The sequence below is a fragment of the Lepus europaeus genome, chromosome 22 (genome assembly GCF_033115175.1).
Source record: "Lepus europaeus isolate LE1 chromosome 22, mLepTim1.pri, whole genome shotgun sequence".
NCBI classification, from domain to species: Eukaryota; Metazoa; Chordata; class Mammalia; order Lagomorpha; family Leporidae; genus Lepus; species Lepus europaeus.
In genome coordinates, this window is record NC_084848.1 from 27497450 (window position 1) to 27516712 (window position 19263).

Sequence of the window (19263 nt, forward strand, 5' to 3'; positions counted from 1 at the left end):
GTCATAAACACTCCCTCCTTTCAAACACAGGGGCACCATGCCAGTCTCCCAGCCCAACACACGTTCAGGTTCTCACACACATGCACACACACCCTTGAACAGCCAGCACACATGTACACACCACACACACATACACACATACATTGCATTCTTAAAAGCTATTTTTTTCCATTTTTTTCAATACATGCCAAGTTGCTTGCTTCCTAGGAGGGAAGGTCATCACCTAGGAGTTTATTTAATTTCATAACAATTGTACCAGTATGCATTAGATTTGGGAATACTTCAAAAGTTCATGGGAAATGGAATTAAAAGGTTAATTTTGGTGTAACTTTGCTTTAATCCTTGCATATGAAGACCCTTCAAGAAATTCATGAAAAATGGGTAGGATGAAAAAATGTGCATGGATTTCAAAAATTTTTTGCACTAAAGTAAATGTGTCTTTTAATTCCATTTTTCCATGAACTGTCTCAAGCACTCTTGTATATGAAGTTTAAAAATACTGGGGTGGGCATTTATCATAGCAGATAAGATGCCACCTGGGGTGTCCGCATCTCACATCAGAGTGCCTGGGTTCAAGTCCAAGCTCCACTTTTTTTTTTTTAAATTAATTTATTTATTTGAAAGGGCTACACAGAGAGAGAAGGAGAGGCAGAGAGAGAGAGAGGTCTTCCATCTGCTGGTTCACTCCCCAGATGGCTCAGAAATGTAAATTTTCTGCTTCTTAAGGAAGGACAGCAGCAAAAAACTTTATCCTCATCATTAAAGAACTTCAGAAAAGAAGTAGAAACAGCACTACCGTTCCATTCTGTGGCCAAGACTACATTGTGGCTGATAGCACAGAACACGTGCTAGCAGAATGTGTAATGCTGTTGACGCTGCCAGGTGATCTCTGTGTCTCCGTTTCCGGTCCTGTCAGCTGATCTCTACCGGGGAGCTTCTGGCTGGAAGGGACGAGGGCAGGGCGGGCACAGCGGCTCCTGCTGTCCCCACACCTTCTCTCCAGAGCGTGATGTGAAGTGGTGCCCGGACAAGTTCTGAGAGATGTACAGAGCTGGGAGAGGAGATTATGTTTGGTAATAAAGTACTGAAAAAATAGTATAAATAAATGAGTCTCTCTCTGACATAGGATTCGCGCATCATTGAAAGTTGACATGGTTGCTCTGTATTGGAAAAAATTAATAATGATTGTGTAATCAAAAAAGACACAACTTCATTTTTTATAAAATAACACAATTTATTACTTTTCAAACAAATCTCACAAAATAACACTCAGAAACTCAACATTTCTAAATAATTTAACACACAATAAGTTTAGCCATAATGTCATGCTACAAAATTCCTGTGTATAAAAGATTATTACCAAAGTATTAATAGATGCTAAAGTGTCTTTCAGAACGGAGTTGGTTCTAGAAGCCAAACATCCTGGAATGCTGCTTGTGATCACCACCAACACCTGGGAGAAGTAGCTGAGCAGGTACATATTCCCTCTGGCTTCCAACTCACAGGTGTCTGGATGGGATTGCTCCCTTACCACCCATAAAATTTAATTTAGCCAACATCTAAATTAGTTCTTTACATTTAGACTTGGGAATGATAACTCATAAAGTTTTTATTTTGAGTACAACTACCTGACCACATCCCTCAGAGGGATACTCTTAGAGGTGGCAGACATGGAAGAAGACCCATGTAGGGAAATAGGGAAATCCTGGCTCTGCTGACGCCCATGTCAGCAACTGCTCATGTCGGCATAGGACAAGCAAGAGAGGTCGGATTCTAACATGCACAGGGTAGGCATTTAGTCATCTGCCCTTTGGAAGTACTTCCCACCAACATCCAGTTCATAATTTTAAAGTGCAAATCTACTGAAAACAGTTTACTATCCCTGTTCCCTTGTTAACCTGGTTAGATCATAATTTGGAGGCTAGTTCCCCTCTAACCTGCCCAATATGGGAAATCACCTAGAATCCAGTTATGATCTCTATAAGGATTACATGAAAAGTTTTACCAATATATTTTAGGTTAGAAAAGCTAAGACTCGGTCTAGTTTTCCCTTTCAGTACTGTTCTTTGCAGTCACTGATTTATAAAAAAAAAAAGTAGGAATAAAGATATGGATATGGTATCTAAAAGTTCAGGAATGCAGCAGGCACTGAGCCTGGTAGACAAGACACTGGCTAAGACACCCGTGTCCCACATCAGGAACACCTGGGTTTGATTCCAGGCTCTGGCTCCTGACTCCAGCTCCCCATAGCTGCAGACCCTGAAGGGCGGCAGCAATGGCTTCCCACAGGGAAGGAGAACTGGACTGAGTTTCCCAGCTCCTGGCTGACCAGCCCTGGCCACTGCAGGCATCTGGGGAAAGAATCAGCAGACAGGAGCTATCTGTCTACCTGTGTTTCTTTTTCTGTCTCTGCCTCTCAAATAAAAAAGGTAAAATTTTTAAAAGTTCAATGATTTTTAAACATAACCCTTGATTTAAAAATTATGCCTGCTTTATAGTTCTACAAAAAATAAAACGGTTCAACACATGCTGGAGCTAGATAAAGGAAAACGGGCTAGCTGTTCCTGCGGCAGCACCGGCTCTGCTACTCTGACTCCTGCTTTAGATCCCATTATTTATGGCCACATTAAACAGCCCCAGTAAAGAGAATCCGTGCCAAGGAATGGACTCCTTGTAAAGGATAACTTGTAGCTTAGCGGTTGTGTCCTTCTGCCAATACTTGAGAGGTGTGACGTCTTTGAGAACTGACTCGGCTGCCGTCAGAGCGCCACTCAAGACTCAGGACAGAGCCTGTGACACTTCCCTCAGGCTTGTTAAATGACTGATTAAATCCAAGCTTTCTAGGCCTTCTTACTTTCCCAATTTAGCCCAAAGAAAAGCCAGGCAGAGGATTCCCACTCCTACACATCAACTCTGAGAATGAGCTAACAGACAAGGCTCCCTCCCCATCCTCCTCATTCTGCTTCAGAGCCCAGGTGGAAGGCGGCAGGAGGGGACCTGTTCAGATCCACATTCCTCTTCCCACACTGGAACCGAACCTCAGCATCTTACACAACCCTTGTACGCAGAACAGATCCAGTGGCCACATCAAGTAGACAAGCAAACGTTCTGTCAATCACACCCAAAACTGACGTGCACACCAACTTTTCTACACAACTACCAAATCTTAGACGGTAGTTTTCTGTACCTACCACTGCTTCTGCAAAATTCTGTGATTAAACAACAAATGACAAAGAATGATGACCCACTGTCTACAAAATACGCAAAACAAACTTCATAGACAAGGCAAAATCTACCATAAAGCTGGATTCTGTTCACAGTAGCAGAGAGGTAGGTTAGTAATCACTGTCCTAAGATGAGCAAGCATGCTAAGAAACAAAGTGGAGAGCCTGCTGTCGTCGAACCTTCCAGCCCTGAGTTTCTAATATGAAGTGAAAATTATGAAAATAAGCATTACAGAACAGAGAAGTGCCAGCGGCCATTCCCTTCCTTCCATGATCACTAAACACAGCACCTCCTCTCATACCTAACAGCTTAAGGGGCCATGGTCACAGAGGGGAAGTAAGTAGACCCTGGAGAAAAGGAATGTTGGTGTGAAGAGTGTGAGTTCTTAGCCAGAGGGTCACTCGTGCCCACTCCCTGGCCCCAGGAGGCAGCGGGCAATGTCTGCAGGGAAGGGGTGCCCCTGGCATGTAGTAGGCTGAGGCTGGGGGCATGCTAAATGTCCCACAGTACACAGGAGCCCCTCCCTGCTCCAAACAGGGAATTATCCAACCCCAAATGTTAGTAGTGTTAAGGCTGAGCATCTCTGGTCTAAAGGAACAACTCTTCTTAACAGAGAACATAAAAACCTGCCAAGGCCTGCTTAGGTACTACAGCCACAGCTGAGTCAGGGAACACAGAAAAGCTGAACTCCTTGGTGGACTAAAATTTGCTATAAAAAAATTAAAATATTGGACTGGTTCTAGAGCTCCACCATCAGTTATGAGAACAGAAGTCAGAAATTTAAATGACCCACTAAAATAGCTTAATGCTTTTACACTAGGAGCACAGTGCAAATCTATTCCATGTGGGTCAAATATCTAATGCGAGCGGCACAAACCACAGGCATTTCTGTGAGCTGCATGTGCGCAGAGGGGGCGACGGAAGGGACGACGCGAGCCAGTCCTGAACTCCGTCACCCCTGCCTTTGGGTTCTGCTTTGCGTCCAGGAACAGGGATGCACAGAAGGCATTCAACATGTGCTCAGTGGAACCGAGTATGAGTGTTGTATGAAATGAACACAAAAAAAGCACCTTACATTTCTCTGAAAACTACCAGTGACTAAAACACAAACAGAGAAAAAAACTGGTTTCTACATTACAGAATTTAAAAAAAAAAAAAAAAAACTAAAACACCAAACACCAAAACTACATGTCATTTCACAAATAAATTCAGTATGAAGTCATCCATTTCCTTTTATGTTCACTTCCGGGGAACTTTTAGAAAATACACCCCCTTACACAGCAGTATGGCTTCAAGAAGCTCATTTTCCCTCTCAGCCTATGCACCCTGGACAGCAAGAACGATGGCTCGCTACCTACGGTTCACACAAGAACTGTCAAAGGCCTTGAATGTGTAAGCCAGCCAAGGTGAAGGTTTCTCCCTGTCAGACTGAAAGAGCAAAAAGGTGCTACACCGCATTTTCCTCCAGTTTACAGTTAGTGTTGATTGTCAAAGCAGTGGTCCCTTCTGATCAGAGTAACTCAGAGAGATCAAGTCATTCCTACTTAAATGACAGCTGAAAAGTTCCAAGACCCAAGACTATGTAATTACACTAAAAAAGCCTATTCTCCCCTTTAACTGTAAAATCACACGATAGATAAGGAACAAGAATCCACAATCTCTGGTTAAGGGACTTTAGGCACAGTTTGGCAGAGGGCCCTGACTTCCGTGACCTATCACTGATTCAGCCACGACCTGCTGTGGACTTCACCTGGTGACCTACAACGACTTTCATTTTCCAAAAACCAATTCCTTTCTTACTTGATAAATTCTAATCTCTGTATCTCACTATTGCTTTGCAATGTTGAGGTTCAATAACCTACAGTGCTTCTCGTAGGAGGCAAGCCTCAAACATATTGCCATTTGCCTGGTATCCCACCCCAATACCCCCTTCTCTCTCCCTCAACACTTACAGGATACATTTTCAGAGCTGCTTAACTTAGAACTTCTCACAAAATAAACACGAAATACTAAGTTTCACTTATTGAAAGGTACCAAACTTACTCTTTAGGTTTGCCCCCTCATATAATCATAACAACTACTTTTCCCAGCAATGAGGGTCACCAGACCAAATCATTAGGGCAAATTTTGATATATACCACTGGCCACCAATTAGGTGAGGAATTCAAACATAACTACTTCTTTGAACAGATAAGGAACTATAAACCAGAAAGTGTGCTTCCGGCCAATCCACATGAGTAACAGGGCCAACAAAATCATTGTCACAGTCATTCTAGCCACTGCCAGGATCACCGAGTGACACTGTCCACAAGGACACCCATGGCCATGCGTGAAAACACAACCTAAATTCCAGTTGATAACGCACACATTTTTAGAAAAATAGTAAGTAAATGCAACACAGGCTAGAAGGCCTCTGAGAGACTGATTTTTCCTTTTTTCGCTGCAGCATTTGCTACAGGACTTCCGGGTCCTGATTCCAAGGCCGCTGCCGTGTGTCTGTGAGGAACTCTTCCGTTCACTGCTGCCTCCTGAACCAAGGCAGGAGGAATCTGTGCTCCTGAGCCCTGAGGAGCCGGGCCTTCGGGAAGGACATTCCACGCTTTAAAACGCCCAGCCTCCAAAACCAAAAACTAAACAAATCAAACCAAGGACCATCTGTTTCTTTCTTCTTAAAAAATGACTGGTGTATAAAGGTCTCAGCAGTACATAACTGGGACTGAAGACAAACACAGAAAATCTGTGATTTCTAAAATGAGGACTAGGATGGACAGTGTTACCAGTTTTGAGGAGAAACAGTAAATAAGTTAAGGGAAAATATGATAGACATGAGAGTTTTTTTTATCTTAAGAACCTTTTGCCCAAGACAGAATCTTTAAAATAGATAATTTTATAAAACTTATCTATCATTCTTATATTTAAATAAGTTAACACAAAGTGGAAAGTACGGTGTTACTTTTCTTCTTCCTCATCTCTTTTAATTACTGGAGTACCTAAAAATGAAAAAGGAAATTAGTTTTAGTCACTCTCAACAGATTGTTACAACTCAAGTCAAAATAGTCTTGTAAATCTGAGAAGCCCTGAGATGATGTGAAATGAGCCATAATAAAAATAATTTCAGGGACTGTATTGTGGCGCAGGGGGTTAAGCTGCTACCTGTGATGCTGGCGTCCCATATGAGCACCAATTCAAGTTCCAGCTGCTCCACTTCCAATCCAGCTCCCCACTGATGCACTTGGGAAAGCAGCAGAAGACGGCCCAAGTGTTTGGACCCCCGTCACCCACATGGGAGACCCAGATGGAGCTCCGGGTTCCTGGCTTCAGTCTGACCCATCCCTTCACTACTGTGCCATTTGGGGAGTGAACCAGCAGATGGGAAGATCTCTGACTTCCAAATAAATAAACACATCAATAAAATTTAATAAATAAAATTTTATTTTATAAAATAATCTCTTTAGTTTCAAATGCTTTTTAGAAGTCTCTCAGAATTGGCAAATAAGTTAATATAAATACTTTTGAATACTCAGCTCCCCAAATGCATACCTACAGAAAACTAAAGTGAGCCCTCTCTACAATAAAACCTTTCTGTGTTAAGCATAAAAAAAACTACATAAAATCCTTAATGCCAGGGCTGCCAGAAATCTAAATGCTCACGTGAACTCCCCAGCTATGACCCACTGGGGATAAACTGAAACAAGATGCACTGCAGAGAAAAAGCCTCGCGGCCCTCGCAGGGACACGCAGCGATCCTGGCCTCTACCATGGCCCTCCCAGGGACACACAGCGATCCTGGCCTCTACCATGGCCCTCGCAGGGACGGGACACGCAGCGATCCTGGCCTCTACCATTTGAAGCCAGCTCTGACTCCAGCCTGCTGTTCAGCATTAACCCTTGAGTCCCGTGCCCTTCACTCCAGCTCAACCGTTCAGCTCGCTGTCTCCCAGACTCATCTAACCTCACTTCATGCACTCTAACCTCTGGACTCTGGGTTAGCAAAGTCCCTTCATTGCGGAAGGTGTTCTCCCACTCTCCTCCCACCTAAACTACCAGCAATCAAGAGTCAGCTCCAGCGCCTCTTCCGGGGTGATGTCCTCCAAGCCGTATACTTATGTTCTCAATGGCAGTGAGCACTTTCTCTCTCTGTACTCCCCACAATATCTGTGTATGGGGGATGTGCATTTTTTATTGTACAAGTGTACAGGTGGATGCACGCTTACAAAATGTACATATTCCTTAACCAGTGCCCAGACCAGCGAAAGAGATCTCATCATAACTCTAAAAACTTCCTCAGATGCCTGCCACTCACTACCTCCCCCGCAGTACACTTCATCCTAACGTCCAACACAACAGACTGTTTTACTTGCTTTTGAAATTGGTATGCCTGGAAGGCCATAGTGTGCAGCGGTGTCTGGCTTCTTTGCTCAACGTTATGTTTGTATGACTCATGCATGTAGTGTAAAGTTGCAGTACAGTCACTCTCATTATTGTTTAAGAGTCTATTATACGGGGGACGGTGCTGTGGCGTAGTGGGTAAAGCCGCCTGCCTGCAGTGCCAGCATCCCATATGGACACTGGTTCGAGTCCCAGCTGCTCCAGTTCCAATCCAGCTCTCTGCTATGGCCTGGGAAAGCAGTAGAAGATGGCCCAAGTCCTTGGGCCCCTGTACCCACGTGGGAGAACTAGAAAAAGCTCCTGGCTCTTGGCTCTAGATCAGCGCAGCTCTGGCCATGACAGCCAACTGGGGAGAGAACCAGCAGATGAAAGACCCCTCTGCCTCTCTTCGTTTCTCTGTGTAACTCTGACTTTCAAAATAAATAAGTAAATCTTTTAAAAAATAGTCTATTATATGAGTATGCCATAACTGATCTATCCTTTCTACTGTTAATGGGCATTTGTTTCTAATTTTTAGGCATTCAAGTGCCTGCTCTGGGGGACTGAGGCTACTGTGGCATAGTGAGTTAAGCTGCAGTTTGCAGTGCTAGCAACCTATATGGGCGCCACTTAGAGTCCCAGCTGCTCCACTTCCAATCCAGCTCTCTGCTATGGCCTGGGAAAGCACTAGAAGATGGCCCAAGTCCCCGGGCCCCTGCACCCATGTGGAAGAGACCTGGAAGAAGCTCTGGGCTTCTGACTTTGGCCTGACCTAGCCCCAGATGTTATGGCCATTTGGGGAGTGAACCAGATGAAGATTTCTCTCTCTCCTCTCTCCGTATATCTGCCTTTCAAATCAATCAATCAATCTTAAACAAACAAACAAAAAGAATGGAATATAGGTGGCAGGAGCCCAACAACTTAGGCATTTTCTACTGCTTTCTTAAGCCATTAGCAGAGAGCTGGATCAGAAAAGGAGCAGCCAGGATACACACTGACGCCCATATGGGATGCCAGCCTTGTAGGCAGAGGCTTAGCCTACTACAGCACAGCGCTGGCCCTGACCTATCTTTTTTTTTTTTTTTTTTTTTTGACAGGCAGAGTGGACAGTGAGAGAGAGAAACAGAGAGAAAGGTCTTCCTTTGCCGTTGGTTCACCTTCCAATGGCCGCTGCGGCCGAAGCACCATGCTGATCCGAAGGCAGGAGCCAGGTGCTTCTCCTGGTCTCCCATGGGGTGCAGAGCCCAAGCACTTGGGCCATCCTCCACTGCACTCCCTAGCCACAGCAGAGAGCTGGACTGGAGAGGGGCAACCGGGACAGAATCCGGCGCCCCGACCGGGACTAGAACCCGGTGTGCCGGCGCCGCAAGGCGGAGGATTAGCCTATTGAGCCACGGCGCCGGCTATCATTTCTTTTTATAGATTTATTTATTTTATTTGAAAGTTACAGAGAGGCAGAGGCAGAGGCAGAGAGAGAGAGGTCTTCCATCCGCTGGTTCACTCCCTAGATGACTGCAGTGGCCGGAGCTGTGCTGATCCGTAGCCAGCAGACAGGAGCTTCTTCCAGGTCTCCCACTGAGTGCAGGGGCCCAAGGACCCGGGCCATCTTCTAGTGCTTTCCCAGGCCACAGCAGAGAGCTGGATTGGAAGTGGAGCAGCCAGGACTTGAACTGGCGCCCACATAGGAGGCTGGCACTGCAGGCAGTGGCTTTATCCGCTATGCCACTGCGCCGGCTCCAACCTATAATTCTTTAGTTTTGCTCCTTTTCATGACCCCATTCCACAGATTCAATTTTTATATGTAGAAAACAGTTCGGAGGCAGCTCAGAGTCACTTACCATCCAGCTTTTTCAGTCTGGGCACTCTCTTGGTTGCCTCATCAATCCAGTTGCTCTCAGCAGAATGCTTCTCTTCCAAAGGATTGCCTACAAACACGAGGTCTTCCAGGCACGGCAGTTCTGCCAGCTTCACGAACTCAGCTGCAAGTATAGAGGATTTCCACACTAAAGTAGCAAGTTTTACTGCCACAAATTTTGATCTGAATTCCAATATCACTACTCCTCATTTGGGACTATTCAGAACAATTAGTTGTTTAAGATTTTCAAAAGGGTTAGGGAAATTTACATCATATGAAGTCATTCTCTGAGGCCAGTTTGGAATGGGAGGGCTAGAGGACAGATCTCTCTACCTTTAATGCTAGCCTAGGGACGGACTAAGAGAGCAGATGAGGTTCAGAGTCCAGTGATGGTCGTCTCCAGGCTGTGTTCCCTCAGTGCAGGCTTTTCAACTGCTTTTGTCTCTACTCATCCCTTTGGTTTTTTGTTTTGTTTTTATTTGACATGTAGAGATAGATAGTGAGAGACAGAGAGAGACAGAGAGAAAGGTCTTCCTTCCATTGGTTCACCCTCCAATGGCCGCTATCGCCGGCGCTGCACTGATCCGAAGGCAGGAGCCAGGTGCTTCTCCTGGTCTCCCATGCGGGTACAGGGCCCAAGCACTTGGGCCATCCTCCACTGCCTTCCCGGGCCACAGCAGAGAGCTGGCCTGGAAGAGGAGCAACCGGGACTAGAACCCGGTGCTCATATAGGATGCTGGCGCCGCAGGCGGAGGATTAACCTAGTGAGTCATGGCACCGGCCCCCATCCCTTTGAATTCTTAAGGCAACTCATTTAAATCTTCATTGCAGGACTTATACATAGTTTTATAATTATTAGCCCATGAAGTAATTATGCCCCCTAAACTGAATTTCTCCAGGACAAGGACAGAATCTTGTTCAACTCTATCTCTCATGAATACGGCACAGTTCAGGGCATATGATGGTAAACTCAGCTCAGTGCAGAATGAATAGTAGATAATACAAAGGCAAAACAATACAGATCTCAAATAAGTCTTCTATCCAAGAATTATTAAATTTAAACCAATTTATTCAGCCTTTGGATAATAACAATTTTTTTGTGATTAAAAACGATAGGACCTATCCAATTATATTCATTTTAAGAAAATATTGAAATATAAATATAAAATTTCAAGTATTTAAATTTTAGGAACCCATATAGTTATTTCTATATAAAACACAGGAACTCCCATAGCCATTTCTCTCTGTGTTTAGAAATAAATGTTCTTATTGAGCATTTTTTCCCTTATTGGGCTATTTTCTTTTTTTTTTTTTTTTTGGACAGGCAGAGTGGACAGTAGAGGGAGACAGAGAGAAAGGTCTTCCTTTTTGCCGTTGGTTCACCCTCCAATGGCCGCCACGGTAGGCGCGCTGTGGCCGGAGCACCACGCTGTTCCGATGGCAGGAGCCAGGTTCTTATCCTGGTCTCCCATGGGGTGCAGGGCCCAAGAACTTGGGCCATCCTCCACTGCACTCCCTGGCCACAGCAGAGAGCTGGCCTGGAAGAGGGGCAACCAGGACAGGATCGGTGCCCCGACCGGGACTAGAACCCGGTGTGCCGGCACCGCAAGGCGGAGGATTAGCCTGTTAAGTCACGGCGCCAACTGAGCTATTTTCTATAACAGAAGTGGAAGGTTAGCGAAGAGCCATTTTCAGCTTACCCCAATCTTTCACCAGGTTGTTAGACATGTAGAGAATCTTCAATTTCTTCATTACATGTATCCCTTTCAACTTCTCTATAAAATTGTAGGAGATCCAAAGTTCTTCCAATGTATCCCCCACTGCTTCCTGAAGAAGAAGGCAATCTGACTTACATGCTGATTTTTAACTATTTTATTTTGTTTCCTTCCTTATAAATACATAGTGGCTTTTCAAAGAAAACCAGGACCTGTACAAGAAATGTATAAGTTCTTATAAGAATTAAAACTATTATAAAATTCAACGATAGGAAAAGAAATCTTAATAAATCTTCCTGTAAGGGATAATTCAATACAGTAAGACACAAATTCTCTCCAAATCCATCTACAAGTTTAATGCAATTTTATTAAGACTGCCAATGGGAATTTGTTTTTATGAACTCAAACTGATTCTCAAGTTTCTCTGAGGAACAAATGCCGAAAAAAAGCCATAAATATTTTGACAAAAGAGCAATGATTTATCCCAATGGATATCAAAAATATTCTAAAGCTAAAGGAAGTTAAAGCAGCATGACATCCGGAATACAGAAAGAACAACAAACAGAAAGAAGCCAGCAGCCATCCAGGAACTTACCATGTGCACAGAGGAGTTTAGCAGGTGGTATTTCCAAACAGTAGGAAAAGGAATTTTTCAATAAATGATGACCAACAATTTAGAGAAAAAAATAAACTTTGAAACCTGCCTCATAACAAACTTAAAAATAAACTCTAGATGGATTAAAGGTATACACTTTAAAAATTATAGCCAAATGGAAAATATAAGGCTAATTATTCTAGAAGGAGTTAGAACATTCTGCATGTGACTATCTTGGCTTAAGTCCTCTGCCTCTTCCCCATCTCCCTCTCCTTGCTCTTATCCTTCTCCCCTCCTTGATCATCCTTTTCTTTCTTTTTTGTTTGTTTTCTGTTTTTCTACTCATCTATAGCAAACACTTGGGTCACTTCCTCCTTTTGACTGTTGTGAATAATACTGCTAGGAATATGGGCATGCAAAATTTTTTGGTTTTGTTTTTTTAAATGGAAAAAGTAATACACATAGATTTTTAAAAATCAACCAGGTTGCTGGCGCCATGGCTCAATAGGCTAATCCTCTGCCTTGCGGCGCCGGCACACAGGGTTCTAGTCCCGGCCAGGGCACTGTATTCTGTCCCGGTTGCCCCTCTTCCAGTCCAGCTCTCTGCTGTGGCCAGGGAGTGCAGTGGAGGATGGCCCAAGTGCTTGGGCTCTGCACCCCATGGGAGACCAGGATAAGCACCTGGCTCCTGCCTTCGGATCAGCATGGCGGCCATTGGAAGGTGAACCAACGGCAAAGGAAGACCTTTCTCTCTGTCTCTCTCTCTCACTGTCCACTCTGCCTGTCAAAAAATAAAAAAATAAAAATAAAAATAAATCAACCAAGTCAAACAAGTGTAAAAAGAAAAGTCACCTGGGGCTGGCACTGTGATGTAGTGGGTAAAGCTGCCACTCTGGCGCCAGCATCCCATATGGTGCCAGTTCAAGTCCCAGACGCTCCAATTCCAATGCAGCTCCCTGCTAATGCACCTGGGAAAGTGGTGGAAGATGGCTCAAGTGCTTGGGCCCCCGCATCCACATGGGAGACCTGGATGAAGCTTCTGACTACTGGCTTCAGATTGGCCCAGCTCTGGCCATTTGGGAAGTGAACCAGTGGATGAAAGACCTCTCTCTTTCTGTCTTTTCCCCACTCCCATCCCTCTCTGTAACTCTGCCTTTCAAATAAATAAATAAATAAATAAATAAATAAATAAATCCTTAGAAAAAAGAAGAGTCATCTTCCTACTTCACACACCTAGCTCCCTTCCCCAATGGTAATAGATAAATACATATGAATATTTACTTTGCTTCTTTTGCACTTAACATATCTCGCCAATTTTCCATTCCATTCTTTTTTTTTTTTTTTTTTTAATTTGAAAGTCAGAGTTACACAGAGAGAGAAGGAGAGGCAGAGAAAGACAGAGGTCTTCCATCTGCTAGTTCACTCCCCAAGTGGCCACAATAGCCGGAGCTACACCAATCTGAAGCCAGGAGCCTCCTCTGGGTCTCCACGCGGGTGCAGGGGCCCAAGGACTTGGGTCATCTTCTACTGCTTTCCCAGGCCATAGCAGAGAGCTGGATTGGAAGTGGAGCAGCCAGGACTAGAACCGGCACCCATCTGGGATGCCAGCACTGCAGGAGGCAGCTTTACCTGCTATGCCACCGTGCCGGCCCCAAGCTAGTCCACTATTGATAGACATTCAGATTGTTAAAATCTTTACACAAGTTGTAATGAAAGTAACTGGTCCAAATCAACTAGATAAGGAATAGTCAGAATGAAGTAAATACCCATTTAAGACTATGATAGTAGGGCTGGTGCTGTGATGTAGTTGGTAAAGCCGCCACCTGCAGTGCCAGCATTCCATATGGATGCCGGTTCAAGTCCTGGCTGCTCCACTTCTGATCCAGCTCTCTGCTATGGCCTGGGAAAACAGTGGAAGATGGGCCAAATCTTTGGGCCCCTGCGTCTGCATGGGAGACCTGGAAGAAGCTCCTGGCTCCTGGCTTTGGCCTGGCCCAGCCCTGGCCATTGTGGTCACATGGGGAGTGTATCAGTGGATGGAAGATCGATCTCTCTCTCTCTCTCTCTCTCTCTCTCTCCTCTCTCCTCTCTCCTCTCTCTCTCTCTAACTCTGCCTTTCAAATAATTAAATAAATATTTAAAAAAACCCTGCTCCATAGTTAACAAATAGTAACCGTAACAGCAAATATAATAGTAGGAACATATTCAGTAATGAATAATTCTTAGTACTATTGAAGAGTGCCTAAAATTCAACAAGAAAAAGATAAAGGCAGTAGAGAAATGGGTAAAAATATGTTTCATCAATTTCCAAAGGAAGGAGATAAAAGCTAATAAATATATAAAGTTCAAAGTCACAACTAACTAGATAACATAAACTAAAACAATATAGTATTTCATTTTTGCCTATCATATCAACAAATGTTTTTCTTTTTTAAAGATTTTATTTACTTATTTGAGCGGTAGAGTTACAGACAGTGGGAGAGACAGAGAGAAGGGTCTTCCATCCGCTGGTTCACTCCCCAAATGGCCACAACAACAGCAGCTGAGCTGATTCGAAGCCAGGAGCCAGGAGCTTCCTCCAGGTCTCCCACATGGGTGCAAGGCCCAAGCGCTTGGGCCATCTTCTACTACTTTCCTAGGCCATAGCAGAGAGCTGGATCAGAAATGCTACAGCCAGGACTAGAACCGGCACCCATATGGGATGTAGGCACCGCAGGTGGAGGATTAACCTACTGCACCATAGCGCTGGCCCCAACAAATGTTCAAAACATGAATAGTATTCAGTGATACTGAGGTGTGGGGGCTGTCACTGTGGCACAGGAGACTCAGCTAGTGCCTTCGACACCAGCATCCTATATTTGAGTGCAGGTCCCAGCTACTCCACTTCTGTTAAAGTTCCCTTTTAATGTAACTGGGAAGACAGCAAAAATGGCCCAAGTGCTTGGGCCCCTGCCGCCCACAAAGGAGACCTGGATGGAATTCCTGGCTCCTGACTTCAGCCTTATCAATACCAGCTTTTATGAACATTAAAGGGAATGAATCAACAGACGGAAAAATCTCAATCTCTCTCTGTTGCTTTGCCTTTCAAATACATAAATAAATCTTAAATATACATACAAATAAAATAAATCTTAAAATAACAAAAAAATAAAAATATAAATGTCTTTTAAATAATAAATATAATAAATCTTAAATAAGCAAAATGTAAGGGCTGGTGCTGTGGTATAGCAGGTAAAGCTGCTGCCTGTGATGCCAGCAGCCCATATGGGTGCTGGTTCAATTTCTGGCTGATCCACTTATGATCCAGCTCCCTGCTAATGTGTCTATGAAAGCAGTGGAAGATGGCCCAAGTGCTTGGGCCCCTGCACCCACATGGGAGACCCAGATGGAGCTCCTGGATCCTGGCTTAAGCCTTGCACAGCCCTGACCATTGCAGCCATTGAACCAGTGGAGGGAAAATTCTCCCCCTACCCCGTAACTCTGCCTTTCAAATAAATAAAATAAATCTTTAAAATAAATAAATACAATTTTAAAATCTTTTTAAAAATACCCAAATACCTCTGACGGAAGTAGAAACCAATATAAGCATTGTGATAGCAATTTGAGGTAGCTACCAAAAATTTAAACGTTTGGGACAGGCATTGCGGCGCAGCACATTAAGCTGCCACTTGGGATGCCTGCATCCTAATCAGAGCGCTGGGTCAAGTCTTAGCTGTGCTGCTTCCAATTCCGCTTCTGGTTAATACTCCCTGGGAAGCAGCAGACGAAGGGTGAATGGACACACAGACAGGTAAACAACAAAGATTCAGTAAGGAATCTGAGGTGATCCGGAACACTGACTCCCATTCAAGCTGTGAGTGCTGTTGTCAAGGCGCTGGCCACTTTAGCTCATCTGGTTTTGGGGGATTATTGGTGGAGGCTCTGCGATCTCAGCCCCCCCTCCCTCCCCCCCCCGCTCCTCTGAAGCAGAAGCCTGGCTTACCACGGAAGAGGGAAAGGAGACCAGAGCTGTGAAATGTTCCAGAAGGCGTATGTATTTAACAATAAACCATTTTTAAAAGTATTATCTTCTCAAGAACAGATGTCAGAAAAAGAAATTAGCTTCATCTTTTCTGAAATGACCTAGTTTAACAATACAGCTGCATTTTACCTTCTTTATAAAGAAATTCAAATGGCTAACAAATACACAAATAAAACACACCACTGGGGTGGGTGCTGTGGCTCAGCAGGTTAAACTCCCTCCTACCAGAGTGCCGGGGATCGAGTCCTGCCTCCACCAATGATCCAGCCTCCTGCTAATGCAGTGCCCCAGGAGGCAGCAGATGGTGGCTCAAGTTCGTGAGTCCCTGCCACTCACATGGGAGACCGGGATGGAGTTCTGGTTTCCTGGCTGTGGCCTTGCCCCAGCTCTGGCTACTGTGGGCATTTGGAGAATGAACTTTCTCTTTCTGTGTTGCTCTGCCTTTCAAATAGTAAAACTATACAAACTTAAAAAATTGTCAAAACCTTAAAAAATTCTAAATGCCCAAAGTTGGCATAGGGAAATGTAAAACCTGCGCTACTGGTGGGAGTGTAAGTTGTTACACAGTTTCCAAAGGGAATCCTGATAATACGTCACAAAAGCCTTAAAAGAAATTCGTACCTTTTGACCCAGCAATTCCATTTCAAGGAATTTATCCAAGGAATTATTCATGGATGTATGCAATAATACAGCTAAAAGGAGATTCATAACAGCATTGATTATAATCCCAAATTAGGAACAAATTAAATAACTACTAAGTAACTGATTTAAATAAATTATGGTATATCACTACAATAGAATATTATGCTGTCATTAAAAAGGATATTATTGGAAATTATATTAAAAAGTTGTCATACCCTCTGCTCAGAACTTCCAAATGAATTTGCGAGTCAGAAAACACCTACAATCTTGTCACAGCCCATCAGTTCCTATGTGTCCTGGCTCCTGTTTCCTCTCGCACTCAACTCCTCTGGCCCTTAGTCAGGTACACTGTACAGCTCCGGGGTCAGGACGCTTCCCGCTGTCCCCTCAGCCTGCAGCACGCGTCCCTGGGTCAGCTCTGCAGCCTACACCCTTCTTCCAGAGCGGACCTCCCTTCCTTCATCGCAGTCATCACTCTGCTATAGTGTGCAGCTATTTTTTATCTGTCTTCCTCCACTATAATGTAAGTCCTGTGAGAGTAAGGACTTCATTTCATATTTGGCTGTATCTTTACTTCTAGTGCTTGGCTTATAAAGTAAGTGTTTAGGAAATATGTTGAAAGAATTTATTGAGTAAATAGCATGAAAAAGTGATCTTTACATATTAAGTAAAAGATTAGATACAAAACAACTTGTATAATATGATTTCATTGTACACAAAGGATAGAAAAAAGGCAAAAAAGGATGTTAATCTAAATGTTGGCAGTGTTTAAATTGACAGTGTTTTATAGTTGCTTTTTCACTTTTTAAAGTTTCTCCAATGGACAGGTATTATTTTTATACCAAAGGAAAAAAAAGTATGCTTTTATAAGTAATAAATATCAACCTACCAGTCCATTTAAGTTCTTTATGTTGTTTCTTCCTAAAGACAATATCCTTAAGTTCTCTGTAGTGGAAAGAAAGCAATTTTTTGTTCATGAGAATTGTATTACATAACTGCTACAAATCTATACAGCTTTAATACATTTTATAATAATACAACTTTAATAAATTTTATATGATAAATATACTTACAGAATAAGTAAAAAATTGCTATGTTAATAAAAATAGGTAAGGAAGTAGGAAATGGTACTGAGCTATTATCTAAGGTAAACACTACAATTATAATTTCAGTGCCAGCATCTCATATGGGCACAGATTCAAGTATCAATTATTCCACTTCTGATCCGGCTCCCTGCTGGTGCACCTGGGAAAGTGACACAACATAGCCCTGGTGCTTGGGCCCCTGTACCCATATAGGAGACCCAGAAGAAGCTTCTGGCTCCTGGCTTCAGATTGGCCCAGCTCCGAATATTGCAGCCATTTGGGGAGTGGGCCAGCAGATGGAAAATCTCTCTCTGTCTCCCATCCCCCTCTGTCTTGCCCCATAAGTCTGCCTTTAAAATAAATTAATAAATAAATCTTTTTTAAAAAAACTCCATAATTCCATATTATGTGTATACCAAATTTCAAAACAGTTATTTAGGGGCTGGTATTGTAATACAGGTTAGGTTAAGCAATCATCTGTGATGCTAGCATCCCAAAATAGGGGTTCAGTAGGGCTTCTCTGCTTCTGATACAGCGTCTGTCAATGCACCTGGAAAGCAGATGATGGTTCAAGTACTTGGTTTCCCTGCCAGCTACGCGGGAGACTTGGATGAAGTTCCCACTCCTGGTTTCAGCTTTGCACAATCGAAGCTATTGCAGTCACCTAAGGAGTGAACCAGAAGATGGAAGATCTCTCACTCTCTCCCCTTCTCCCTTATTCTGTCAGTCTGCCTTTCAAATAAATAAATAAATCTTTTTTAAAAATAACTATTTGGAATGCTTAAGTTGCCAGCCAGTAAAAATACTTCAGAGACAAAATAAAAATAAAGAAGATTTTAAGTGAAAGTTTGGGGCATATATATTTCTAATTTCTTACAGCTTAAGCTTCTGTAACTACCTTGTTTAATATAATCGTCACTAGTCACATGTGGTAAACTATTCATACTGAATTGTTTAGTTTCTCCGTCACATCAGCCCCACATCACATACCTAACAGCCATAGGCAGCCAGTAGGCACTGTACTGGGACAATGCAGATGGTTCTGAAGAGCACTGTTCTATAACATTCATAATTCAATGTTAAGAATGCAAATTCCATCATATTCATAACTTCATGGTAAGAACACAAATATTATTAACTTCCAACTCTCTAGGGAAGCAGTAAAACCTGTTTTCTTTTTAAAATTTGTATGTATTTATTTTATTCATTTGAAAGGGAAGGGGGGAGAGAGAGAGAGAGGGACAGACAGACAGAAATCTCTCTTCCACTAGTTCACTCCTCAAATGCCTGCAACAGCTAGGACTGGGCCAGCCTGAGGCCAAGAACCAGGTAAAGCCGCCACCTATAGTGCCAGCATCCCACGTGGGCGCCGGTTACAGTCCTGGCTGCTCCACTTCTGATTCAACTCTCTGCTGTGGCCTGGGAAAGCAGTGGAAGATGGCCCAGATCTTGATCCCCTGTAGCTGCGTGGGAGACCCAAAGGAAGTTCCATGCTCCTGGCTTCGGATCAGCTCAGCTCCAGCCGTTGCTGCCATTTGCGGAGTGAACCAGCAGATGGAAGACTTCTCTCTCTCTCTGCCTCTCTGTAATAACTCTGCCTTTCAAATAAATAAATCTTTAAAAAATAAACTAAGTTTTACCATATGTAAAATGAGAAAATACAATATCTTATGAGGATTAAATGAGATAATTATCTAAAATATTCAGTATAAATAACATTCATATGTATGTATCAGTCATGTGCAACTTTAATTTTT

General features: G+C 43.4%; 1 protein-coding gene across 1 annotated transcript in view; it reads right to left on the reverse strand.

Annotated features, from left to right (window-relative positions):
* Positions 1-1265: 1265 nt before the first annotated feature.
* DNAL1 (dynein axonemal light chain 1) overlaps positions 1266-19263 on the reverse strand; it is a 44141-nt gene continuing 26143 nt past the window's right edge. The window contains exons 5-8 of the mRNA XM_062181539.1: positions 17311-17366; positions 11149-11275; positions 9432-9572; positions 1266-6215 (exon numbers count right to left, since the gene is read on the reverse strand). Of these exons, the coding sequence (XP_062037523.1) occupies positions 6175-6215; positions 9432-9572; positions 11149-11275; positions 17311-17366 (365 nt within the window). The 3' untranslated portion in view covers positions 1266-6174. The remainder of the gene's footprint in view (positions 6216-9431; positions 9573-11148; positions 11276-17310; positions 17367-19263) is intronic.